Consider the following 27,265-nt stretch of genomic DNA (forward strand, 5'->3'; position numbering starts at 1 on the left):
AAACAAAAATCAGGATGGAGGGAGTCAGCTCTCTTGTTTTCTTGAGAGCCCTGTTGCTCTGTAGGGTCCGATTCCAGTGTCCTTACGAAGAAGAAGGACGTAGCACATGGACTTGTAGTGCGGTGAGACTGCTAGCTGAAGCAGATGGTACTGGGATGCAGCTCAGTGTCTGGTCCTTCCTGGGAGCTTTGAGAGCAATGCAGATGAAAACCTGGCCCTTCACACACTCGCGCCAATGTCCATAAAGGACAATCCCTGTGAACTGCATATTGGACCAAATTTGTCTCTTAGGAACCTGTGCTTCATTTACAGAAGCTGTAAATTAGGGGGGGGGGGGGGGTTTAAAGCCCCCTCGCTGCTTACTGAAGGAGCAGTAAATGAGCTGCTGTATGAAAAAGTAGAGCTCAGCAGAGTTACACAGGTGTGAAAAGAAGCCGAAATGGTGGGATCAGACTCTGCAGAGGGAGAGGAGAAAGAGAAAAGGTAGCACTGGAGAGCAGAGTAGCTGGGACCTTCACCAGAGCCTGGTGTTCAGGCTTAGCCATGCGTTGCTGTTGTGTTCCTCAAATTCCCATTGAGAGACTCCAGCCTCTTCCCATTCCCTTCCTTCTCTTACTAAAGAGATTTCCTTTCCTCTTCTCATTTTAGCTAAAGCAGGGAGTCGGAATAGGGAAGGTGTGGGTGTGTAATATTTCGTACGGTATCGCTATGCAGGGTACAAATAATAAATCACACACTACATGCTTAGACAATTTACTGCCGGCTTTTGTATGTGCTGTGACAAGTGCTCAAAAGGTCAAAAAAGCTTCCTTAACAAATTTGATAAGATAATGCAGTGAGCTGTAACAGCATAAAGTCCTGGGGGCCATAGACCAGAATAGAAGAAATAATTATGCATGGTAATGGGTAATTACAGATAATGGCCTTTTTTGGGGGGTGGCAGAAAATACACAGCCCCACAGCCTTGCCTGGAATGAATGTTGTCTAGCACATTAACTTTATAGCAAGCTAAAAGTTCAACGCTGGAACCAAAGATAATCCGCAACTTCTAATGGGAAGAGAACAGAAATACTCCTCTCAAAGGCAGAGCCAGCATGCAGGTTTTGTTCCTTGGGAGGCAGAGTATCTCAGCAGAAAGTAAGTAATGGTGCCAGCTTTCTTTGACATCTGAAATAGCTCTGTCATGATTGTCTGGTGGGAGAAACATATTGTTCCAGCGTTTCTGATTATGATGTTAGGGAGTGATTTCACACCGGCCTCATTCAAGGCTACTGTCCGACCTCAAAGCCAGCTATGGATTGACTAACACGTTGCGAGACTTAATATTGCCAAACCTGTTAATAGGAGTGTACCGATGCTTATATACTGAGCAAGGGGAAATTGTCAGGTGCGGATCCAAGACTCTTCTGAGGTCTGAAGGCAAGTGTTTCCGTGTTTCCTGACTGAATAATTAATTTTTGGCCTTTTAATGGCATAGCTGTCTCCTGCTGCAGGGGCTGGCTTGCAGGAAGATACTAACACTGCAGTGATGAAAACAGTCACTCCAAATTGAAAACTATGGGAAATGTAAACTACCAGAAGCTCTGCTCACTGGGCAATGGCTATGCCTTCCTGTTCCTTGAGTAAATGTGTTACCTGAGTAAGTCACATTTCTTCTGCATTTTCAGCGGCGTGTCTGCATATGCGTAGAGTCTTTGTAAGCATAGAAGAAATAAAAACCGCTAACTATAGGTGTATATAAGAACTCATGTCAATAAATGCAGGCAGTGAAATTCTCTTAACTGCCATACTGCATATACAGAATCCCTTTTCTGAAATATACAATCAGATGGAGACTAATCAGCTGTTATGGCCACATGTCTAAATTGAACCATGCCACTGCATGCTCCCAGACATTGAAACATGACTGTATGTGCTGTCCTGATTTTTAAAACAGTTCCTGGTGTACATCCATCCCAAGCTGACTAATATTTTCCCCCAGATTCCTGAGTGTGGTCCAGTAACCATTCACAGTACACAATTTGGTTCTACCACCCTGTTTTAGATGTTGAGAAAGCCCAATAGTGTGGACTCTGTGCCGTTTGACCTCAGCATCAGAGGCTTGCCCAGGCATATTTAAATTACTGTTATCAGTGTATAACAAGATATATAACTGGCCCTTAACAGTACCAGTAGGAATAGAAAATTCTCCATGCTTATGTACAGAATGAGTGAATGTTACAGAGAGAACTTCAGTGTTTGCATTTCTCAGTGTGTATCCTTAAAAACATGTTTGCATCTGTGGGACAGAGATGATGATAGAAATTCCTGTAAATTCCCTGGCATTTCTCCTCTCTCCTCCCAAAAAGTAAGAAGGGAAAGAATGATCTATATACTGGCTTCTGCGTTGATTTTGCCATGCATATCCGCAATTCGTGTAAATCGCCATAGCTTTATTGAAGTAAATGGTCTGAGACTGGTTTACATTAACTGAGGACTGGACCACTGTTTTTCACCACGCTCTGCTAAGTGAAGGCAGGAGCCCCTCATAGGTTACTGAATGTATAAGACCCATATGTGTAACTGACCCCGAGAACTCACCTTCCTTAAAAGAAAATCCCAGCCGTCCTGAAATGAATTACTGGTTAACTACTATTAATATGCCATAGAGCTGGAGAGTCGTCTACAACACTGCAAGATCAATAACAGTATTTATCGTGCATCATATTGATCTTCTATGAAGGAGTGAGCCATATTTCACACTGTGTACATAGTGCAAAAGAAGTAGCATCAGTTCTCTATAGGAATTAGTAAAGACACAGAAAAGAGCTTAGGGATCCAAGGGCACAACTGCATGAAGGGATACTGTTGTCTCAGTGCGAGAGTGTTGCTCACACATGGAGAGCCTCTGACAGCCCTACATTGTAGATTTGGTGTTCCAAAAACCAAGCAAGAATTTTAACCACTCTTTTTTTGGTTTGCTTTTCTAATTTCTGTTTCTTCTTATACAGATTCAATCCCATATTTTTAGTTGTGGCTTGTTTGCAGCTTGCAAAATGTTAAAATTTGTGGCTAGTGGCAGGGGAAAGACCTAGGAGCCCTTCCCAGTTTTTCCATGTAGAGGGTGAAGACAGCGAAGGTGCGAGCCCAGCTCCTGCAGCAGCCTTCTTGTTTCAAAGGGCAGGTGGAGGGGCAGAGTGGGAGTCTGACAGCACAGCAGCAGTTGCCTTGTTGAGAGCTTAATTCCTCTCAAAAATTGCTCCCTTTAGAGCAATGAACCTCAGGGCTGCCCCTCAGGTGCAGGTGTTGTAATGCAGCAAGCTCTGAGGCAGGGGAGGACCCTCTCCTTGCCAGCAGAGCCATTCAGCTGTGTTGAATTACATTGGGGGGGGAACAACAACCAGCTGAAAGCTGCTTTCTTAACCTTGGTATTCTCTCCTTGCTGGTGAAAAATGCAGCCATGGGTTGACAGCCTCCCTTGAGGAGGGCACCTTGCTCGTTGAGCAGCCAGAGGCGAGGCTGTGGGAAGGTTCAGCCTGTAAGTAGGAGTCAAGAATTACAGGTACAGGCCAAAGACTGACCAGAGGAGCCCCAGTTAGTTAAAGTTTAGTTACAGCCATTGCTTCCAATGTATCTACCCTATTCTGCAAACAGAGGCCATGCCTGAGGATGCTGCAGCCCAGAAGCAGTGTGTTTGCCCGCCAGCTGGCTAGCAGGCTTCAGCTGGAGAGAACCAGCACAGATAAGGCAAAAACTCCCCTGGGCATACAATAAACATGAAATCTTCTCTGGGCAGATCTCCAAGTGCCTTGATTTATCCCTAAGACAGTTTAGCAGGGTTCTTTGGGCTTTATTTCTGCTTCCCTTGGCTCTTAGCACTTCTTTGAAGGTACCCCATGTAGGTACTGGGTGGTCTGACCCGCTTTTCTTCCTGAGCTTTCCCTGCTCAGAAAAACGTCAAGACTTTCAGGGCTTTCTCCATTAATAGCAAAACTCTTTCCCCTTAATGTCCTTACAGTTGTGTATATTCTGTATGTGTTGTATGTGTATGATGTATACATTAGTAGTACGAGATGACATGACTCAGCCAGGCTGGATGGGGTAAGAGCGTAGAGCTGGACTGCAGACCTGCCCTTGACCTGGTGCATGCCAGTGTTGCTGAAGACCTGCAAGAACTCAGCTCTCCAGAGGCATCCTTCCCTCAAGCTGGCTGGTTCAAGACTGTAAGGAGTTTAGAGTAACCCCTGGGATGCTTTGACCTGGTCTGACCTGACATCTACCCACAGTCCAGATGGCACAAAGCTGTGTCTTGTATGAGAAGTCTCCCTTCTCCCGGCTGAAGCACCGAATTGTCTCCAGATGCTACAGGAAAAAAGCAAAGACTTGTGCCAAAGCATGACATCAAAGAAAAATTCATCTCCTAAATTTGGGGGAAAGTGTGAGTTGAAGCGTGTGGCAGCTTTCTCCTGGTCGTTGCCAGATGTTGCCAGTCCTTCCATCGTCAGGAGCATGATGTGGCTTGGGACTTAGGGAAAATTAACTCTACGGGCTATCTTTCCAGCGCTGTCACAGGAGCCCTAGTTCTGTACAGAGTTGAGTGTGTCTGTCCCTTCACTCGAACTTTCCCCGTTGCCATGGCTCCTGCTTTTTCTGATAATCAGCTGGGGCACATCCCTGTGGTGCGGCTGTAGCTCAGAAGGGTTGTAAGGGCTGTTGATGTCCAGGGATGTATGTTTCTGAGCGCATGGGTGGGTGAATGAGCAGGTGACTGGCTCTACATTGAGTCTTAAGAGGGCAGCTGATAGTACTGTAGAGGCTGTTGGAGAGTGGAGGGGCAGCAGCAGAAAAGCAGAGGACCATTCTGGTGGATTCATAATAGCCCTGAGCACTGAACCTCTGGCAGCTGTTGTGCAGCTAGATAAAGGAAAACGGGTGGCAGCAGGTCAACCTTTTTACACCTCGGGTGGCAAATGAGGGTAGCCCCAACCACAGATAGGAGGTAGAAAGAGAGAAGAAGGGGCAAAAAGCATGTTTTTATTCCTGCTTAATGCAGCAGAAGACTGCCACTGCTGCTGTTTCTTCAGGAAGGAGCTGTAGTACTAGCAACCACCTGAACATAAGAGACATCAAGGATGCTTGTATGATTTTTGGGGATGACTGCTGGCAGGCCACTGTTCAAGTCTAGCCCATCACATGTTAGGAAGTGTGAGACTTTCCAAAAGTTGCAGCAAAGCCTGCTACTTTCTGACGTCTTTCCTTTTAGCTGCTGACGTCTCAGGGTGGCTCACCTTTTTTGTGTGGGTGTAAAGAGGCCCCGTCTTCCTGGTGCTAGTGTTCTTAGCAGAAAGTATTATCCCTTTGTACAATGCCCTGCAAGTGGAAAGACACTGCAGAGGTTTCAGCAGAAATTGCACATCTGTGCAGCATAGCATAGCCCTGCCAGAAGTGAAGCGGACGGCTGCCTTGCATATCTCTGTTTCATGTGAAATCTGTATCCCAGCAGGGAATGTGTTGGAGGATTTTGCTTTCAGCTTCTAATTTTCAGCATGAAAATCAGAACAATTGGACCACAGCGTTATTCAGGAGCTAAGTTTGGGGAGGGGAGTCAGGCTTGTGCTGTGATTTAAGAGAACTGTTGGCTTTTCAGTGCCAGTGGTCTAAGTTCTGATTTTTTCAGAGGCAAGAACAAAAGGACTTTAAAGAGAAGCCTGCCCAGGAGCAGAACAATAGCAATATTAAAATTTCATTAAAATACGAAAATGCAAAAACTGTGAAGTGTCTTTTGTGGCATTGCAGGCTCCTCTTTTCTGTGTGCAAATTTGAGAGGTGCTCCCAATGAAAAAGGCCAGCTGGCTAGGTTCTTGCTTGCACAGGGCTGAGGGGCAGAAAAATCAGATCCAGGAGGCATAAAATATTCTGTTTGCTAATAAATGGGTATAGTTCATTGGTGTCAACAAAACGTCAGCAAGAGCTGAATGGGGGCACTGTATAATTTAGTGACCTGGAAGGAGACTATCCATGATTGCAGAGAGCTTTCACTACAGCTGACGAGGTGAAACAGAATTGCATTGTAAATGGCAATAATTGGTAAAACCGATCATTGGATCTAGTGTGCAGCTAATACACAGTACAGTGGAAGGTGTTACCGTGACTGTGAGAGGCTGGTAAATGCCACCATATTCATTTTGCAGGTGAGTAACCAAGGTACACGTGTACCAAGAGAAAGGCACAAAACAAACTAGACAACGCTTGCCTGACATCTCTCTTAGAGTTGTTTTATACCTGCCTATTGTCCATGCTGCTTCATCTCCATACTGATAGCCCTTGAGGGCTCATCAGTGTGCTTTAAGCCACATCCTTTTCTCCTCCAGGTTGGAGTTAGACGACATCATGGGAAAGAGCAGGAGCTTGTTGCAGAAGGGACCATTGGGCTGCAAACGCCCTCAGGGTCGGTGCAGGGCAAGGGTTGCAGGGATGAGAACCAGGGCTGCATCAATGGTGGGGTTTACAGTTGCTCCCTTGTTTAATATGTAAATGTATATTCACTGTGTGGTTAGATTTTCTAAGGTTGTGGCAGGTTTTTGCTGTGTCTGGCTCAGCCACATAGCTGATGCAGCATGTCAGAGAGAGCTTGGCTGTGAAACAGTACTGACAAGCACCTTCCTTTTTCATCCTTGCAAGTATCACAAGGCACCGGTTGACACCGGAGTGAGGGAAACGGGACTCTCAGACAGCCGCTGAGAAGCCCCCTCCTTCGGGACCGGCAGGGGAGGCAGACCTTTGCGGGGAGTGCAGCCGGCTGGGCTCCGGTCCGGGGGCACCCGAGAGCGCAGACAGCAAGTCACGAACAATCCCCTCCTCCTCCTCTTCCTCCTCCTCCTCCTCCTCTTTTGCCAGTGGTGTAGGAGCTTGTTCTGCTCTGTGATTCTCCAGGTAAACATGCACTAAATTTGAGTTTGGAGGTTGGGCAGGGACTGAGGGCCTCCCTGCTCAGAGTGAGCACCTGAGATGCCTCGGCTGATGGTGCGGTGCTTTCCCTGCTGCAGCTTCCTCTTGGCTTTGTGGCTGCTTGCCCGTGCTAGAGGCATGTTCAGGAAGTGTCCTCTCACCTGCAGGACGATGGTGTCATCCTGTAGCTAGAGCCTTTCTGCTTCCAAGGGGCTAAGAGAAACTTGGGACATCGTTACAATTTAAAAATAATAGTGGGCTGCATCTTTAGATGGTGTGAATCATCATCAGATCAACTGATGCTGCTTGAGGACTCTGAGCACTGTCTTAACCTGCAGTTGCTTTTGTCTCCTGTTTTGCAGTCTGCAGTGTCTGTAGGTGGTCTTGGGCTTTGAGCGAACGTCTGTCTGCTTGAGTTTCCACCAAACCTCCACCTTCCCTTTCAGCTCCCATCTCTTCCTGTTTATTACCTTCAGGCCAGCCTTCGAGAGAAGTACTAGCTCATGAGAAGGTGAAAGGTAATGGTCTTCATGGAGTCTCTTGTTTCATAATGGCTTTTTTCTTTTCCAGAGGGACGGATGCTCATTCAGGACATCCCTTCCATCCCCAGCAGAGGGCACTTGGAGAGCACGTCTGATTTGGTTGTGGACTCCACCTACTACAGCAGTTTTTACCAGCCGTCCCTGTATCCTTACTATAACAACCTGTACAACTACTCCCAGTACCAAATGGCAGTGGCCAGTGAGCCTTCCTCAAGTGAGACGGGGGGTACGATTGTAGGGTCGGCCATGAAAAACAGCCTTCGAAGCCTCCCAGCAACATACATGCCAAGCCAGTCGGGAAAACAGTGGCAGGTATGATGTTAACAGAGGTGTTACACCGAAGAGTGAGGTGGACAATAAGCTGTTTCTTGGGCCTGATTCTGAGCTCCTGTTTGCTGGTTTCATGGCAGTGCAAAACCAGAACCAGGTTCCAGCGTGGGATTAGGACCCATGTTAGGAAAGTTAGCCAAAATGGGTGGTTATGATGCAGCACAACAAAAGCAATAATACAGGTATAGACAGGTTGCCACAAGCACAGACAAAGGGCAGCCACATGATTTTATCTTCTGATTTATGTCATAGTAGATTATGAGCTGTTTTCCAGAGTAAGAGTCGAAATTACCCGACATAACATGCTGGGGACTTCAGGTGTCATTTCTGGGCAGCTTTCCTCTTCGGGAACCTGTTCTTTTTCATCTTTCACATCCAAGGCACTGAAGTGACCCAGGAGACCACGCTGTTGTGCAGTGGCTTGGTGGCAGTCAGTTGAATGTGACACGGCGTGTTGCTAATGGTGTGTTCTGGCAGCATCAGTGCCAGGGCTTGGGTAGCTCAAGTTAGAGGCTGTGCCTAAGAGGTTCACACCAGAGCTCTGTGTACTTCATTAGTTAGAGTGTAAAGCCAGCCAAGCTTTCTCACTCTAGGACTTGGTAATTGTAGCTTCCAACTCAGTACCGGTTGGAGACTGGAAAAAGGGGCAGTCTGCCAAGGCAGGGGATGCTTGGCAAAGTAAGTGGAGCCATTTCGGTGACCCTGAGGCTGTTTGGTCTTGGGCTGCAGCGGTGCTTTTGTCTCTGAGATTGAACTCGACAGGCTGCACCCTCTGAGTCTGCATACACCCGTGTCCCTTGTCCAAGGGCAGGAGAGGGCAGGCCTCTTCTGTAGAGCATCAAGAGAGGGCAGGCTGCCTTCTGCAAAGGCTCTGTTGTGAAACCACTCAACAACGAAAGGTTAAATGTCCACCAAAACCTCCTTTCTAAGGGAACAGATGAGTCATCCCCTTTGCTGACAGAGGATTCCTCTAATAATTCTGCCACAGGGACCAACTCTGAAAGGGCATTTTAACTTCTGATACCGAGGAGCTGGAGCTATGACCAGGGTGACTACAATTACTGTAGCAGTTCATATGACCTTCAGTGAGGCTTTCCTATCATGAGACACTTTTTTCATGGAAAGGTCCTTCTGAAAATGCGAGGGGGGCCTGGGGCAACAGCTGGCAGGTCCATGAATTTTAAGATCATGGCTTTACAGCAGTCTGCATTTAATACTATTCCATGTCCCTTTTTTGCCATGAGTACAGCTCTATGGGGAAAAGAGCTGTCTGCCTTCCTTCTGCTACGTGAGCCCACACCATGAGAGCTTTCTTCTCTCAGTGTGTTGATAGGCTTCACTGCAATAACCTTCAAATACATGGAGGTATGTCTTTTTAGTTAAGTTAGTTGATAGCATCCTCTCTAGCTGCTGAATTTGGTCACCAGACCAGGGGGAGAATTAGTCAAGGCAAGCTGGGGATAGGATTTTGTGCATGTAATGAGGTGAGGTGCCAGTGTTTTTTTTAGCTTTTTCATTTTGGTTGATTGGGTTAACCTGGCACGTCATAGCTGAGTATTTCAGATAGAAAGTTACTTCTTCTGAAGCTTTTGCAGTACCTAGCTTGCAAGAGCGAACTGCAGAGCTGATGCTTGGAGACACCGTCATAACACAAATGAGGGGCAGCAACATTCGTCTTGTGAAAATAATGTTGTTCTGGCAGGCTGCTAGTCCCACACTTCACCATTCCTCCAGCCAGTAGCGACTTCTGTGATGTTACTTGCTCGGGGAAAAAGGAAAGTAGATTACAGGTACTGACTACACTAGCGCATAGTGTTTGAGGAAGAGATACATGAGGGTATGTTAAACCTCGGAGTGAAGATGGTGTCCTCTCGGTTCTGTTGTCATGTAGTGTCACTTGAAATTAGACTGTATGTGTAAGTCTTGGCCTAGAGGGTCCATTGTCTCACTGTGAGATTGCCTGTTTCTTGTGGGACCTTTGACACTCCTTAAAGAAATAAAAGCAATAGTGTGTTTTCCATGCATTTTTCTCTTGGGGCCCTGCAGAATCTGTAACTAACTTCTGCTTAAGTGCCACTCAAATTAGTGAGATACTGAAGAAGTGATTAAGGGAAAAAGAGGTGGTTGTTGTCAAAAAGGACCATTTTCCTTCCACCAGCAGGCTCCAAAAGCTGGGTGTTCATTCCCACCTTGTGGGATGTATCGCCTGGTTCCATTCACCTCCGTGTGGATTTAGTGATTTACTCACCTAAGATTTTAATTTCTTCTGGCCAAACCTTCTGGGATCTGTCTGTGCTGTTCTGTTGAGATGTCTGTGCAGAGAGACTAGAGGTAGTGCTTTCCGCCTGCAGAAGTGACGTTGCCCCAGCTTCTAAATGGCCTAAAACCAGGACCCACCTCTCCTGTTCAGTAGGGCAGAGTGTAGTTCAAGGTCAGTGTTGTGTAACTTACAAGCTGTTTCTCAGAGGCTGATCTGCAAGAAGGATTGTTATTGCTGGAAGAGTTACAAATCATGGGGTTTGCATACTGTTATGACAGCATAACATTGCACAAATAATCATAAAAAGTTTTACAGTGAGAGCGAGGCTAGATAATGCTTGATGGCAGTGGGTGCAGTGATGCCGAGGTTGTAAAACACTGAAGATGGTTTGTTGTAAGTGGAACGAGATCCCAGCTGCTGCACATGGTTAAACATCGATTCTGCGCATGGAAGGTGACCAGCTAGGGAAGATCACAGAAATACAGTGTTAAGTGGAGAAGCATGAATGAGTTTATCTGTCAAGCACGGTAAGGAGTTACCGGAGAGTTTCAAAGCATGACCCACAAAGAAAGATCAGACCTTGCTTATGCCTTCAGGGGGTTTTGGTGGCAAACCTATACAGACTGATTCTCTCCAGAGCAAACACGTAGCTGTATCTACACAGGGATTTTTGCTGGACTGCCTGTATTGACTGGGTTTATTTTTTACATGCACAGGCTTTCTTAACCAGTCTTCTAGTATGAGTGAGTCTGCTCATGTGACTGTTAGTGCTATAACTGTTTTGATCAAGATTTTTGATTTTTGCTTCTTTACCAAAATGATAGCTGTGCAGTGCCTGCCGTGATCAAATCAGGGCAGCTTGCTAAGCTGTAAGCACACAGGAGGGTTTCTTTGTTGGTGTAAGCCACCCATTACCCTGGGTCACTAGGTATCTTAGTTTAAGCAGTGTAGACAAGACCCCTGCCTTTTCCAGGCTCTGTTGGTAGAGGTTCACTTATCCTGGAATAACTGTAACCACACAAGCAGAATTGCATACTTAAAGTGAGATAACTTCTGGATGCAGACAAGGCCTTGAGCAGCCCAGCTGTCTGCCGTTTCAGAATTTAGGGAGCAAGGGAGAAAAGCCGGGGAGGAAACATGTGAGTGTGTGTGGGATGGGATGAGGATTAATGCATCATTGAGCCTTGGCAAATAAACTGAATCACTGAATCTTTAATGTAGATTAATGTCAGATTTCATTAGTCTTTGTTCTTTGCAGAGCTCACGTACTTCAGTGGATTCATAGAGGTGCAATTTTTTTAGATATCTCTGTGTAGGTTTTGTTCATTTGTATATAATTATCCCGGAAGCTGTATCCATCATGATTTGATAAGCATAATGAAGATGATAGTTGTGGTCGAGACTCCTTTAGTCATTTGTATTCTGCTGCTTTTGCCAGCTCTAAAGCAGATAATCAGATATGTCTGGTGTTGCACCTGAAGAAAAGACAAGCTTGGGTCAGAGAGGAAAGATAGCAGATGTGGTGGTTACTGTGCATCTCCTTTCATTCCAGTTCTGTGTGAGCATCTGGGCCCTCCCTTGAAGCTCTCATAATTGTTCATTACGACAGGAATTTATGTGCATTCAATCCAATTAACAGTTAAATGAGTTCACCAACATCAGTACTCATAAGCCAGAGCATGTTGGTATACAGTGGAAGTTGGTCCTTCTGAAACTGGTCTCACTGTGACCCACTTAGGGGCAGCAACTGAAAAATGATGGGCTGACTGCAGTCTTTTCTGCCACAACAAAAGTGAAACCTGGATGGGCATGTTCGAATTGAATCAGGTTTAATTCTCCAAGCTGGCAATGAAACTGCTGGTGTGCGACCCACAGCATAAGGATAATCAGGACTCTTGTGAGTCAGTGTCCTCCCCAAAAAGTGTTAAAACTCTTCTGGTTCCTACAGCCTTACCATTAAAAATCTGCAAGATGCAGAATGTGCCCCCACACCTGGGGACCAGTGGCTGAGTTTTCTTTGTTACTCTGGTAGCTACAGGGATCCTGCTTTGGAGAAAGGTTAAGGCTGGCCAGGAGGTTTTGGACAAATTTCAGAATTTCATATAATTTCTGTTTCATGCTGTGAGGTGTTTTTTTTTCCTTTCTTCCTTTCTTTCTTTTTTTTTTAATGTAGCTTGGCAATCCAGTATTCTCACTTCCAAAACCTCAGCTGTTTTGTTCTTTCCTTAAGCCAGTTTATAGCAAAAACTTGAAATAAGTATTCGTGAGAGTCAGACTGAGAAATCTAAACTGATTTTCTAATACGGGAATTACATTTACCATTTGGAAGTGAAATATTTAGCATTGCTGAGGTAGGAAACTGGTTTTTAAGGATTTCTTTAAAAGTAGCAAGCATATAAAACTGGCTTTTACTAAATCCAGAGAAGTGTGGCCATGATAGGGCAGTGAGCAGTTTGGACTCTTAAGAGTAGCTGCTTCCTAGTAAAAAAGATGGCTCTTTTCAACTTCCACAACCTGTTTCTAGTTTCTGGCACAGTTTTTCTTCCAATAAGCCTGGCCTTCTTATAGAAATGTGCAGTCTAACTCTCCAGAAATAGGTGTAAAATGTGTAAAATGTATGCGTATGTGTAAATATATACACATTGTGCAAGTCACGCGACAAAATCCCTATTTTATGTGTAAGCAGTGTATTATATACTGTATTCATAACATACCCTTCACACTACAGATTTATGCTAAAAGTATCCTAATGTTTCTGACAGCTCATGTGTGACATGAATGCAATCCATATTTCTTGGAGGAGCTAATCTAAGCGGTTTATTTTCCGATACTGCTGATAGGGCTATATCTCTAGGTGTCACTGCAGTTGAGATTCTGATGGTAACATATTGTTTATGGGTCACTGCCTTTGTCTAAAAGAATAGGTTGGAACAGAATAGCAAAGGTTAATTAAGTTTGTCTATCAAGGAGGGACAGATATAGATGTCTCTTGTATTTTCTGTGCTAGAATCAAAGTAAGTCAAGGCAGGGTATCATAGACTCGTTTTTCCCTTGTGCTGGAAAATATGCTTAGCTGGTTTCAGGAACAAAACAAAGCCCGCTTGGGCAGCGCAACTGCAGAAGTAGTTGTGAGGGGTCAGCTCGTGGGCTGTGGCATTGCAAGGCGGGAGAGTAGCGGCAACCCTGGTTTACAGCTGGGGAAACTGAGGCAGGGAAGTGTTAAATAACTTGCCCATGGTCACACAGCCCGCAGGTGACAGAGCAGAGGTTCCTGATGTCTGGATTTCACTCTGGTGGCCAGCGGATGCCTTCTCGCCTCATGCCAAAAACTGACCTGTGAATGCTGTTGTTTGCAGATAATGACACATAAATGCAAAATACAATTTTATGCCCCCTAAAGCTGGCTTTATTTTTAAGATCAAGGCAGAAGGAGGAGGCTATTAACAGAGTTTCTCTGGTGTTTCCATAATTACTGGGTTTGTTATAAGGCAGCTGTTGGTGAATCATGGGTCGGACAGAAGGATGGAAAGCCTGGGTGCAGTGATTTGGTGGAGATCACGTGGCCCACCAGTGTCAGGGCCGAAGGAGAGTACTTTGATCTCTTCTGTTGCTTGGAGTTTTTTGCAGCCCTTGTCACCCAGGATTAGCATCCACAGCCTCCTCCTACTTGTCCTTCTTGGGAATCAGCCCCATAGTCAGGATCAACTGCAAAACGTGAAGGTGCTGCTAAGAGTAACACTGGCTTGCTCGCAAGGAGATTGTGGCTGGCAGCTTTTGCAAATAAAAGAATTAACCCAGGTGATGTTTTGTCTGAATAAATCATCTGGGAAGGGCAGGACCATTTTCTAGTCTCTGAGGCTGGAAGAAGCGAGCCACCGCTTGTGCCTGCCTTGCCTCTTTTCTGTCTGTGGTGTGGCCACCTCCTGTCCTCGGCTCTTCCTCCATGAAGAAGATGCGTAGGGGTTATGCAGGTGCTGCCAGGAGCTTGGAAGGAGGAGCTGGGCTTTACGTTGCTGTTCCAGTAGCTGTTGAGAAAGCTTTTTCGCAGGAGTGGTCTGAACTGGTGCAAGAGCTTTTGCTCTTTATGCTTTCCTGGCTTTTGCTACATATTCTGTCACTGTTGGGCAGTGCTGTAGGGCTGCACTGACTGTTGTGCTCAGCGAGGGACAAATCCTGCTTCCAGCTTACCTGTTTGTGGATGAGCGGTGGCTGCCTTTTGATTCCCCATATTGGCTTTACAAGGGAACAGGGAAAGAATTTCCACTGCGTGCATGGTCTTTCAATCAGGCCATATTTATTTGTTCATGAGTGATAAGCATCCTACTGTTGCTTGCAGTACATTCTTTAAAAAGTTACTGAGTGTGCGCTGTGTTGTACAATTCAGGGGAACCCAGAAATGTTGAATAGACCAAATGTGCTTCTCTGATGATCTGTGTCTGCCACTGAAGTTGGTGAGGTACTTGGTGAATGGATCCTGGAGCTGGGGCACGGCACGAGTGATGTGTGGCTGGAAGGGGATGCACTGTAAGTGAGCCACTCAGGTGTTCAACTCAGGAGCTCAGCTTGCTCTCTGCAAAGAGCATGTCCATGCCCTTCCCTTCCAGAGCACTTCCTCACCTAAAACATCCCTTGTTCTTATGGCACGTAGCCTGCGGTGATACAAACCAGAGTGGCTTGTGGGACTGTCCCAGCCCTTGCCTGTCTTGGCCTTGCTGTAGGGCTGGAAGGGGCGAGGGAGGCAGGAGGAGACACCAGAGGGCCAGGCATCTCCTCCTGTGATCCCTGCATGACCCCAGCATTCCTCCAGGGCAGGACCCAGGGAAGGATCCCAAACCTGGCACCTGGCTGCAGCGTTTGGAAGGCCAGACTGCCCCACGTTAGAAATAATCTGAATATTCCAGGGTCTCCCCAGGGCTGTTTGTATCTCCCTTTCTGGCACCCAAAAATGTGCAAGAAGCACAACTCCTCCAGAGCTGCAGGAGTTAATACAGAGCAAATGCCCCTTCTCATGGGATAGTGATCTCCTAAGCCCCCTTTTTAATGCAGCGCTAAGGTCAAGAATTTTTACGACTGGTTGTTTTTTTATTGTTACTGTAAAGTAGGATTGCTAAGCACTATAAAAAGGAAACCTTATGGTTCAGATTTACTGCAGTGTGTATTCTAAACAGTTTAATAAAACAAAACCAAAAGCTTTTAGATTTTCTTCAGCGGTTAATACACAGCATATTCTTTCCAGAGCCAAGCCTCTGGCTGTTGGTCGAACTGTGGTTCATAGACTTGGTGTGGGTAATAAGATTATAAAACATGTCTCTTGCTAGCCAGCTACCACACACTAATAATAATAGTAGTAATAATTCATTGCATCCAGGGATTTTAGATGAGTTGGTTTTTTTAAGAAATGGAGAAAAACTCTAAAAAAAGGTTTGAAAGGAAACAGGTCACTGCATCCACTCTACAGGGAGAAGAAACATGCACGTGATTGTTTCAGTGCCAGGAGTGATCCCTCCATTTTGTTACAGCTGAAATAATGCTGTCTCCTGCAGGCGACCTTTTCTCAGTTGTACGTGTGCACACGTGCACTTGCACAAGGGAGAGGCAGAGATGTGAGGACTGCAGGTGCTGCCCACAGCCCTGCCCCACCGAGGGAAGGAAGGCGGTGTGTGCAAAAGGGGAGGCAGAGTTTGCTAACTTTTTTTCCCCAGTACTTCTAGAGCTGTTGAGCTTTGTAGATATGCAGATTCAGAATGGCCTTTGGACTGAGCTTTTGGACAATTTGTATTGCCAATCCATAATTTCAGAGCAGAGGCAGCCTGGGTTTTGTTGAGGGAGGCTGTGCAAAGCACAGATGTCTGTTTCCAAGAGGAGACCACTCTTTTTCAGAACAGCAGAGGGGACATCAGTGTCTCTTTTGAGTTCAGGCTTCCTTGTGATGACACATTAAATTTTTCTAAGAGCAATTTACTATTTATCATGGATGCAACTTCGGTGCATGTTGAACTTTTTCTGCAGGTGTGGGGTGCAGATGGTAGAAAAATTGCCTTTTCAGTATTCCTTTAATTTATAATAGAAAAACTCTTACTTTCACAGACTAAAAGCATGTCCTGCCGATCCCTCGGTACATGTGCAAATACACGCGACTGCGCTGCTGTCGGAAGACGGGCAGATGTGCGCCCTGCTTCCTGTAAACAGCCACCGCTCTCTCTCAGCACTTAATCTCGCTGCAAACCTGGCTCCACATGGAAAGCAGAATATTGCCCTCTTGTCTCAGAGAGCACCGGCAGGATTTTATGTGACTCAGGCCATATTGTTTCCAGCCAGGCATGCTAAAATGAATATTGAATTATTAAAGAGACCCCTGGAAAACAAGGGGTGACTGCATTCTGGCTGCTTCGCTGGGAGGTGCTGGTGGCTCCTTTTGCCAGGACCAGACCCTGGGGGTCTCCTGGCGTGGGGTGGCCGTCTGGGACAGCAGGTTCACCCCCGGCCTCCGCTGCTCCCCGGGTCTGAGATGCGCAGCCTGGGAAGAGCTGAGGAGCAGGGCTCCACGCGCGGCTGGCTGGGACCCGAGGGAACCGCAGTGGAGCGGGCAGAGCTCCTCTAACGGAGGTGAGATGCGCCTGAACAGGCTGTCAAGCACTTCTGCTTGCAAAGACGACGTCTGATGGCGTAGCTGGGTGTACATTGCTGTTGGCACTGCCACCTTTATACCTGGTGCAAAACTGTGGTATTTTTTTCTCTGCCCGGAAGCTTTCCATCTTACAATCATTCACTGCCCAGCAGACTTAGGGAGACTAGGTAGTGTTACCTTTCCTGTTGAAAATCCTAATCTTGTGAAGCATTTGGCTGCATTTTTTTGGAGCACTATAGCCACGTTACATTGTAGGGCTTTGGAACAAATAATGGTAGATGGTAGCTCTTTCATAAAACAAAAATTTAAAAAAGCATTACTCCCTGTCTGAGATCAGTTTGCATGATTTCAGGGCATTGGAGTAGGATAAACTTTGATTTCTGAGTGCTGCCAACTTTGCTGCAGGCTGCAGGAGGGTGAAGAGGTTGTCTGGTGGACACCGTGCTGACACAGCGGACCTGCTGGCTGATGTCCAGCCATGGCTCCACTACAGGCTTCCCATGTAGTCTGTCCACAACCTGGTTTCTCTGGGTAAATCAGGAGTCAGGAATCTCCGTCTCACTAGGCTGTAAGAAAAGCGATGTGTTTGTACACGTGTGTCACTGCTCAGACACTGTGGAACGTGTCCCGAGTGAGCCTGCCAGTAGGACTGTCCTCCGTAGCCACCCCGTAGGTCCCTGGCAGAGCAGTTACCACCAGCCTGAGATGCGTTAGTCTCTGGGGAGGTGTAGGGACTGGATGGACACTTCACCTCTGACACTGGCCAGGTGCGTGCAGTTGAAGGGGTCTGGAAAACCTCCCGTGGTGTTGTCTGTGCTGTGAGGAGGGGACTTGCCAGGAGGCTCCTTGCAGTGAAGGGTATGTGCTTGTGTGCCAGACACAGCTTCACCTGAGGTAAGATAAACCAGCCATAGGCATGCTGGTGCTGCTGCTGCTAGGTCACATCCCGTACCACGCCAGCTCACTTGTAGCTGAGCGGTGGGGGCAAGCCGTGAGCCAACCAACGCAAAAACCCAAGGCCAGCGTGTCAGGATTTTACTTCTCATCCATCCCCCATGACCTCCTTCAAAGCTGTATGCATGTGGGGCAGCGGGCTGCCCGCGCGGTGCTGGGGCTCAGCTTTCACAGGCTGCTGTTGCGCTTCTCTCTCTGACAGGTGAAGGGCATGGAGGGCCGCCATGCCGTCAGCTCCCAGTACCGCATGTGCTCCTACTACCCGCCCGCTTCCTACCTGGGACAGGGGGTTGGCGCTCCCACGTGCCTCCCCCAAATCCTGACCTCTGAGGACATTCCCTCCTACTCGGAGTCGAAAGCAAGAGGTAAGTGCATCCACCGGGGCATCTGGAACCGCCTTGCCTTGGGGCAGGCACCCAGGAGGTGTGGGCTGCTGCTGGGAAGGAAGCTAGGCATCAGAAAGTAGGTGTTGACAAGATGGTGGCTGTTTTCTGCAAGGCGTGTAGTGCCGTGGCAGCATAGGGCTGTTACGGTACAGTGGTGTAGGCTTGTACTTCAGAAGTCTTGTGGTTCGGGAGCACAGTCATACCTTTCTGATCACGTGTATGTCTCTGAGTTGTAAAAAGAGTCACTTGAGGTGCCATCTTTGGTGCTTACCACTTGGCTGCCTCACAGGAACAGAGAATTATCTTTGCCCCAACCACAGAATTATATTTCCTCTCTTTTCTTCTCAGAAATGCTGTCTGTGATTTTTTTCCACACGCCTCCCACTGAGCCTTTGCTCTCCTCTTCTTTCTGAACCACATGTGGGAACTATTCCTGCATCCCAGCCATGTCGTGAAGCCCTTTGCAGACTTGCTTCCGTGTTTGCTTTCAAACTCATCACACCATGTTACTTCATTTAAAACTACTACAGATAAATTTTTCTTTTCGTATCCAGTGTTTCCTGGCTGTCCTAAGGATTACTATAATCTGCAGTAATTTCCAGAAAAGCGTTGGTGAATTTACCCTGTGGTTTTGACAATGTTTCTCTCGCTTCATTGCTCCTTTGCTCCAGTAGTAGGTAGAGTGCACACACAGGCGTTAACATGGCCCTGCTGGAGTAGACCAACTCCACTGAGCTGCTTCCCTGTCCCTGGAACAGGACAGTAACTGATGCTAGAGAAACAAGAAGAGAAACAGAGAAAGAGCAGGGTGATCCTACTTCATATGTCCAAACTCCTCACACTCCTACAGCATTCAAAGGTGTCCTGGGCTACTGGCTGCCTCTGAACCATCATTTCAGTTACCAGCAGCAGACCTGCACTCCATGAATTGAGCTAACCCTTCCATAAACTTTTCATGCATTTTGTCTCTTTGTAGCAATCAATGAATCTGGCAGTTTAATTTTGTATGGTCTGTGGCAAGTATTTCTTTTTCTTTACTTTACACCTGCCAAATTTTTGTGTGGTTTGTTGTTTTTTGATTTTGTTTTTGTTTTTGGTTTTTTTTTTTTGCACAGAGTCACACCACTGGCAACAGCGTCCGGCCTAATTTGTTTCTCTGAGGCACTTATACATTGACATTAATCTTCTCCTTTTTATATCTGATGAAAGGAGGTATCCTGCATAGGTTCCATAATTGTTTTCGGTCATGGCCTTTCTGTGGCCGATGTCTTGGTGTCTGTTGCATTTGTGTTGTGGTGAAAAATACGATGGTTGTCTCATGACAGGACCTTAAGGACTCACATGAAGTTTTGGAAGGTGAGGCATGTATAAAGTCATACCTGTGGCTGGTGTAAATCAGCACTGACCCCTTGAATTCAGTAACTCCAGAATGATTTACACTGAGGAGGTGGCTGCTCTTTTGGAATGGCTGTTTTCTGAAAGTCTTCCAACTAACTGTGACATATCAGATAGATGAAGAAACAACATGTGGTGTGACAAAACCTTAGACTTTTCCTCCTTCTCCAGTAGTTTTAAATGGCTTAGAGAAATCAGTGATCCTTGGTTCATTTTCCTTCTCTTTTCTTCAATTTTATTTTCTTCCCTCTTCTCTGACCACCATTGAACAGTGACGTCTTCCTTTCTGCCCATTGGTCGGAGAAGCTGTTGGCTTTATGCTCAACTGCGGTTGGCGCTTTTTCTTGCATCCATCACTACTAACTCACTAAGAAGTCTTACCAGTCGAGTGTTCTTACAAATAGACAAAAGACCTTATACCCTTTGTTCCCGAGTGCACTTCAGTAATTTTTCATCACTCTAGAAAAAAGTTGTGCGTAATGTGCCACTGATTTTTAAACTGCATAAATACTGTATTTTCAATAATCCCTGACTGCTTCTCCAGACAGTATTCCACACACAGATATTGTTCCCTAAGTTACACCATCAATCAGAAACCGACAAGCAGTGAGATGTAATTTACTGAGATCAAACAGCATTTTCCAGACTCTGAAGAAGTGTTTTTCCATAGCAGGGAGCTAGTGGGTGAAAGAGGCACCAATATTTTTGTGAGAAACTTGAACATGTGAGCAGGACCATACCTATTTAATCAGCTTCTTAGAAGCATCTTCTTTGTTATGCATGTTCTTGGAGGAGATGACTGCTTTTACTTTTTCTACCTCCAGACAAAATAATATTCTCAGGCTGTTAGTTGGTGATTTACACTCCCATGATGTTTCTCTTCTGGTGCCTTTCACAGTCCTCGGAGGGTTTGAGATTTTTTGCCTCTTTATTGCCATCTGTGTGAGTGCTGAGTCAGCCAGCAGGTTGTGACCGGTGGATCCTGCATATTAAAGAGGGTTGTGCATTCCCCCAAAGTACTGACTGCCCGTGCTGCAAGTGCTGTCTCAATCAACAGACCCATACTTACGTGTTTCTCCTTTGATGGTTGGGCTGAACTTTCTGTACAATGCCTGACTGCTTTGTAGGAAGCCTGGTGGCATATTTCTGCAGGGTTAGTGGTTGCTGCTTGTTAAAGACAACTCTAGTGCATGTTTTAAATCAACAAATCATATCTTACTCCTTCCTTTTCTGTGGCTGAAGTGGTAACCATGTTCAGAGACTTGTTTTCTTTCTAAGACTTGTTCATAGATTTTAGGTCCAGAAGGGAACATTAGGATCATCTAATCTTACTTGCTATATAATGCAGACTGTAAAACTTCACCTAATAACTCCTGCAGCAAGCCCATAACTAATTTTTTGTAAAAAAAATTGTCTATGTGAAGACTTATGTATAGTTAATCCAGAAATTTTACAGGAAGGCAACAGTGCGTATAGAAGAGCAACAGGTCAAAATAAAAAACTAGTTTTGCAGCCAAATTTTCAAAACATCAGAAACATGTATCTTTAACAAAAAATGGTTATTAAATTCCCAAGCACAAATCTTAGATGGTTTTACCACACATGCAGTCAGTTACCCACACTTCAGTTGTAACGTCAGCTTTATAGAGGTTTTGCCAGTTTATCTCAGTGAGTATTTTAGTTAGACTATTTCATTAATTTTGTTCTGCTAAGTTAACTGCTTGCTTAGACCAGTTATATTGAATGGGAGAAGAGATGAGCTAACAGACCACTGATTTACACTTTCTTTGTTTTTATGAATGATGCGAAGTTCTCAGGAAGTGTATGACATTTGTACATGAGGTCATACCGTGTTACCGTGTGTTGCATATAGTAATGGGCTGACATTTGCTGAATGGCAAAACGCCATCAGTCAACCTCCTTGCAATTTGAAGTGGTTCTAAGTAAAATGGTTTTGCTTCCAACTAAGCACAGCTGCTGCCCTTCCAGCTGAAACTGGAAATAATGGGGAGAAAAAGAAGATAAACCAGTGACAAATGGCAAAAGGATGTTTTTAGAAGGCTCTCTTAGATCACCAGGTTCTAAGTTTTATGTAATAATTTCTAGGTAGGAGAAGGATTTTGTACTCTCTACTTTGAAAAGATTTTTCCTGTCCCTTTTTCCGCAAGAACAATGAGAAGAAAAGATGTATGAGAGGTTGTTATCAATCCCTGTGCATGCAAAGCAGACTTTAAAACATGTCTTTCTTTTAGAAGAAGCCAAGCTGAAAGATTCTTGTGCAAGAAGTGGAGGAATTAGAATGGGGGTATTTAATCTCCAAAAGCCAAGTGCCTTATTCCCCTTATTCCGATTGGCTTCTGTGGGATATTTGCCTTTTTTTTTTTTAAAAAAAAAAAAATGGGTCTTTTTCAGGATTGGATCACTGCCCAGAATTGGATAGCACCTTCCACTGCTTTTGAATCAGCCCCTCCTGCACTTAGATTTGTGAAATACCTGCACACAAGACCTTGGTTTGAGAGAGCAAGAAAGCACATGCTTGGGTCAGGACTGGGTGCCTTGCTCCGGGTCCTGTTTCCACTGAGTAAAAGTTGAGCACTTGCTTATCTGTATGGGAGTGTTTTCCAGGTTTGGGACAGTGGCAGAAAAATTTAACATTCAAATAGAAGGATGGAAAGGAGAGACATCCCTGTATTTGCAGACGCCTTTGATTTTAAAGTAGTTACGTTGTCTTAAAGTTGGCATGGAATGAAAAGTCCTCTTTGTCATTACTATGTGAAATGTTAAGATAATTATTCTGTGTATCTGTGCCTGTGGTGAAGCAGGTGGCTTGCATTTAAAATGTTGATCTAGCTGCTGAATGGATTTTAATTTTTACTTTCCTATCTAAGTGTCAGGATAGTTGGAAACACAAGTAATGAAGCACTGGAGCAGTGCTGTATTTGCAGCTCGAACATTAAGCAGGAGCATGAAACTCTTCCAAAACACAAATAAGAAAAACTGATATGAAGTGTTCATTTTGATACAGAAAAGGTCAACAGTTTTGTGTAAATCAGCAAACCCCATTTTATGAAGGAAACATTTCTGGTAACAGGCTTTTTTGTCAGCAGAACAGCTTCCAACACTTTCAAAACACTTTTTCACAGTCCTTTCCAGAAGTTAAATAACTGGTATCCCCGGTTTTACAGTTGTGGAAATGAAGGCAGCACAGACTTTCCCATCTTTGCATCTCTCTGCTTGGATGCTGTATGGAGAACAGTGCTGAGCCATTGGAAAAGCCCGCCCAAACTGGAGCAGCTCTGTAAAGAGCCTCATCCAGTGGCTTCACAATCAAGGGCACGTTGGAGACAGTCTCCCTGCTGAAGACAAAAAGTTTCATTTTGGCAAAAGCATCGCTGGAATGCAAGGAATGCCATGTGCGCAAGAAACACACACAAGAGGTTGGCTGTTTCTTTCAGACCGGGTTACTCTGTGCCAAAGTTACCCCGCTTTTTTGAGGTTTCCTACATGGAGTATTTTTGCATGAACCTGTGCCCTTGAAATGCTATGCAAGATAAGAGTAATGCTCCAGAGCCACAGGTGGCACCTGACTGTAGGATCAGAGAGGTCAAGGAGTCCTGGTATGCAAAAGGTCTTTGAGACCATGTCCTTGAACCTGAACTGCTTTCTGCAGCCATTCAGACTACACAGATGGCACTGCAATAGAGCAGGCTGGTTTGGTATGTCTAAGAAATTACACCAAAGAGCGGAAGAAAGCCTTGCATCTATCTGCTCCTTATTTGCAGCCAACTGACAAGATGCACTGGCAGAGCTATGCTAACAAAGCACTTAGAGAAGTGGGGTACAACAGCAGAAAATAGCCCAAATTTTCTTCCATCAGTATAAGCTGAAGAGTAGCTGTTGCAGTCCCTCGGGATCTGGGTGTTGTCAAGTCTGAGAGGTACCACTGCTACTCCCTTTCTATGCACCTCTTCAGTAGAGCACCAGCAGAAACAGATCTTGAATTTGGAGGGGTTTCAGCAGCAGAATATGTGGGGAGTGTGTAATTTTGCTCCTAGAACTGATACAGTTCAGCAATATTTAGCTTGTGTGTTTTGTGTATGTGTGGCTGTCTGTGCATCTTTTGCTTAAAAAGTGACCTCTGTTCAAGAGTATGCTGTCCCTTGTGATGAAGGAGCAAGCAGTGTTTGCTGAAACTCCAGGTAGTATTTTCCACTATCCATCTTACATAAAACTTTCACAAGTGAATTTTGAAATAAGACAAAAGAAGAAAGGAGGGGATAATCATCTAAATCTGGAGATCTTGAACAGTCAGTTCAAGTGGGTCGCTTGATCTTTGCACAACTGTTTATCTTTTTTTGTCCATTCTTATTGCTGCAACTTACAGTCCCCGATGGCTATGCTGTGTGCAGCTTCCCTTAGGCACTCATTACAAGGATGGCAAGCAGATTTTAAACGGTGCTTCTCCAGGCCTTGGTTGTGCATGTGCATTGCAATGTTTTACGGACCTTTTTAGGCAGATGCCCTTTTCATTTTCAATAAAAAGTTTAATCTTGGGCTTAGCTGACTAGACAGTTGTTGGGTTTGGGGATTTTTTTCATCTTTTAAACCAAGCAAGTTGCTAACTCTGATTTGTGGCATTCTTATTCATACTTCATCGTTTCATTAGCTGTAACAGCAGCTATGAAAATACATTTGAGAATGTGAGGCATATTCAGTATAAGCTCTGGCAACTCATTTTTCTATGTCTTGAAGCCTTTTTGTAAATTACTGGTCTCTCTAAATGAGGTTGGATTGGTGAAGATTTGACCAATATTAAAATAGCTTTATAAGGTCTGATTGATAGAGAAGGGAATTCCTGAAAAGAAATGAATGCAAGTATTTGCTTACATCCCATTTTGCTTGAGTTTATTCCTGATTAAAAGGCTTATTTTCGTAGTTTCTTCTCTATATGCAACCTTTATGTTACACTCACTCAAAAGCACACAGAAATAAAATGATATGTGCAGCAAAGCAACTTGTCATTGGGCAACTGCAGAATTATGGGTTTGATTCATGAATTGTGCTGATTCATGCCAGGGTGGTTGATGAGCCCTTGCAGTTTGCTCTGGGGGAAGCTGCTGGTCCTGCCGCAGGAGCTGAACAAGCTGTATTTTTGCTGGTTTTCCCCCAGGCCTGTGTTTGTAGAAATGCAAATATTTTTGGAGTGAGGCTTTAGCATCCTCTAGGAGGAATGGTAGGCTCTCATGGAAACTACTTGTGAATGCTTTCATTTGTTGACATCCTGGCAAGAGGGAGTGGGACAGCCTGAAGCCTCGGGAGATGCTGGTGGGACCCCATCCACCAACACCAGCAAAACCACATCCACCCAGAAGGGGATCAGCCCAGACGGTTGTTGAGCAGTGGAAGAAAGTTTTTTATCATGGCATGTATTTATCCACGCTATAATATTTTGTGTGGATCAAAGGGTGCAGCGTTTTTAAAATTCAAGCCTATGTTTCAGGCTTGCAGGCTTTGGTTTGGTGAAACAGGGATTTAAGGGAAGTCCTTCTATTCTGAGGAAAATCAAATCGGCGATACAGTGGGCCATGGCAGGTGTGGATCCAAGGCAATAAATTTAAGTCTACTGCCAAAATCTCTTCTTAGTTTTCTTCTATGAAAAGAAGTACCCAGTGTCCCATCAACCCCCATCTGAAAACAGCGGGTTTTGACATGTGCCCTTCACTCCTCCTGGCCCTCGCTGAGGGTGCAGCAGGGAGCAGGCGCCGCGGTGAGTGATGCCACCTTGGCGGCACGCTGCAGAGCGCACGTGGCGGGGCTGGGTCCCGCGCCAGGCCTCAGCATCTCTCTGCCAGCCCTGCCGGAGGGCTGTCCTGGGATAGGTAGTGGCTCTGTTTGATGGCTATCTCTTCTTTTGCCTTTTTTTTCCACAGGGAGGTTTCTTCTCAATCCGTCTTGAGTTAGGAGCATGTTAGAGCCACATGTCAGAGACCAGTGGTGTATACCCAGTGCAACCCTGGACTTATTTTCTGCCTGTTTGAGCTGCTCTTTGTGTGGGACAGAGGATGTTCCTATAGCTGGTGAGGCTGTGTGGGTTTTTTCCTCACACTTTAAAGGATGTTGGATACTTCACTGAAAACATCCACGCCATCAGTTGAGCTGCTTCCTTTTATATCCAGTGTGGGTTTGACACTCTGATTTTATTAGCTCTGGATACAGAACTTTTTCCACTGCAAAATTCACAGAAATCATTAATAGTAAAGCAAACTTTACCATAAAGTGATAAAACAAATGAAGACATCTTGTCAGGACAGTGGTGATAACAATGTGCTTACCCAGGCATGATTTGTAATTGTAACAAACGGTGGTGCTGCTCAGTTCTCTGCTTTGCTTGAATGTGCAGTTGCATCCTCTTAGCTTGACTAGTTAAGAGAAGGGAGAACGCACTCCCTATTCAGCATATTCTGTGCGTGAGGGTCTGCACAGAGCATCTCGCAGTTCACACCAGCTTTGCAGCTCAGGTGAGAGTCTCCAGTGGAACTAATGCTTCTGCAGCCTCTTCTGCTTATAAAGGCATTCCCGTTAGCAACCCTTTGCAGATCGTGAGAAACTCTAGCAAAAGAAGAATTTTCTAGTGATCTCTAAAGAAAACAAAAGAGAAATGAAAAGAAAAAGGCAGTATTTCTAAGGCTCTGTAGCAGAGAGCGGTATAGACTGGCTTTACCTCTAGCAGGGAGGCGAAGAGCCGAATTGTGACTCTTGGCAAGAGGTTGTTGCAGTCCATGGCGCTGCTCCCACACCAGGATGATCTCGGGGAAAACAGAGAAGGGTATCTCTCCCCGCTCCCATGCTTGCATGCTGTGAGTAGTCCCCTTTCTCTGTGCGTTATACCCTGTCACAAGGGTAAACTTCTGACAGAAGAGAACAGAAGTGGCTTTCCTACAAGCAGTGGGCAAAGGAGCTGGGGGACGGTCGAGCGCTATGTGTAACTGCACAGGATACAGGGGAATCGTGGTGTGTGAGCAGACAGCCCATCGTTCATTCTGCCCATTTTATAAATATGCATATTTATATTGCATGTGTAGATAATACCAGGGTGTGTTGCCTGTGCATGATGTATGTAACCCTGTGGGGTAGGGTGGGGGGCGGATACCAAGGCTGCTTAATGGGCTTTCTTAATTTAGCAACCATTAGTGTGCCTGCCCGTCAAATGTTTTTAATTCTACGCTTCAGTGTAACCGATGAGTTTATTTCCAGTGCTCCTCGCAGGCATAGCTTAGGCCAAGTACAAGTTGAATAACCTTCAGGAAAGCTGTGCTGTCCTTCTGTCGGCCGCTGTCTTTGAAAATTGCCTGCAGAGTTAGTGAGCAGGAACAGTTAAGATTTACAAACAATGATGAAGCTTGTCATGCATCTTTCACCATTCATCATCTGGGTGCCGTGGCTGGGCGGTGAAGTGTTCTTCATAAAAACCAGCTCAGTGTGAAATACACCTCGCAGCAATGTTTACTGCTCTGAAACTCGTCAGCAGCCCTTTATAGTAAATCCAGATTGCGATGTGACATTACAGTATATCATTGCAGAGCGCGCTGGGGTTTACACTAGGAATGAGTGCAGTTCACACCAGATGAGATGTCGAAATTGAGTTATGTAGGAATTTGGCTGTTATATGGGGATAGCTTTTGTTTTCTGAGGACTGAAAGTTAGCTTTATATATATAATATATATAATCTACACATACCTGTACTTGTGTGTGGGTGCCTATATCAATAGAGAGATATATATACATGGATATATGGATACACACATGCTATGCGCACATTCCGTATACAAACACTGTGTATGG

General features: G+C 45.4%; 1 protein-coding gene across 1 annotated transcript in view; it reads left to right on the forward strand.

The window, feature by feature from the left end:
• The window catches only part of DMRT1 (doublesex and mab-3 related transcription factor 1), a gene marked incomplete at both ends in the record, with an annotated part of 60,127 nt that overhangs the window by 15,597 nt on the left and 17,265 nt on the right, over positions 1–27,265 (forward strand). The window contains 2 exons of the mRNA XM_082336432.1: positions 7,498–7,781; positions 17,844–18,006. Of these exons, the coding sequence (XP_082192558.1) occupies positions 7,498–7,781; positions 17,844–18,006 (447 nt within the window). The remainder of the gene's footprint in view (positions 1–7,497; positions 7,782–17,843; positions 18,007–27,265) is intronic.

Source organism: Platalea leucorodia (genome assembly GCF_965183815.1).
Source record: "Platalea leucorodia genome assembly, chromosome: Z".
In the NCBI taxonomy this organism is placed as follows: Eukaryota; Metazoa; Chordata; class Aves; order Pelecaniformes; family Threskiornithidae; genus Platalea; species Platalea leucorodia.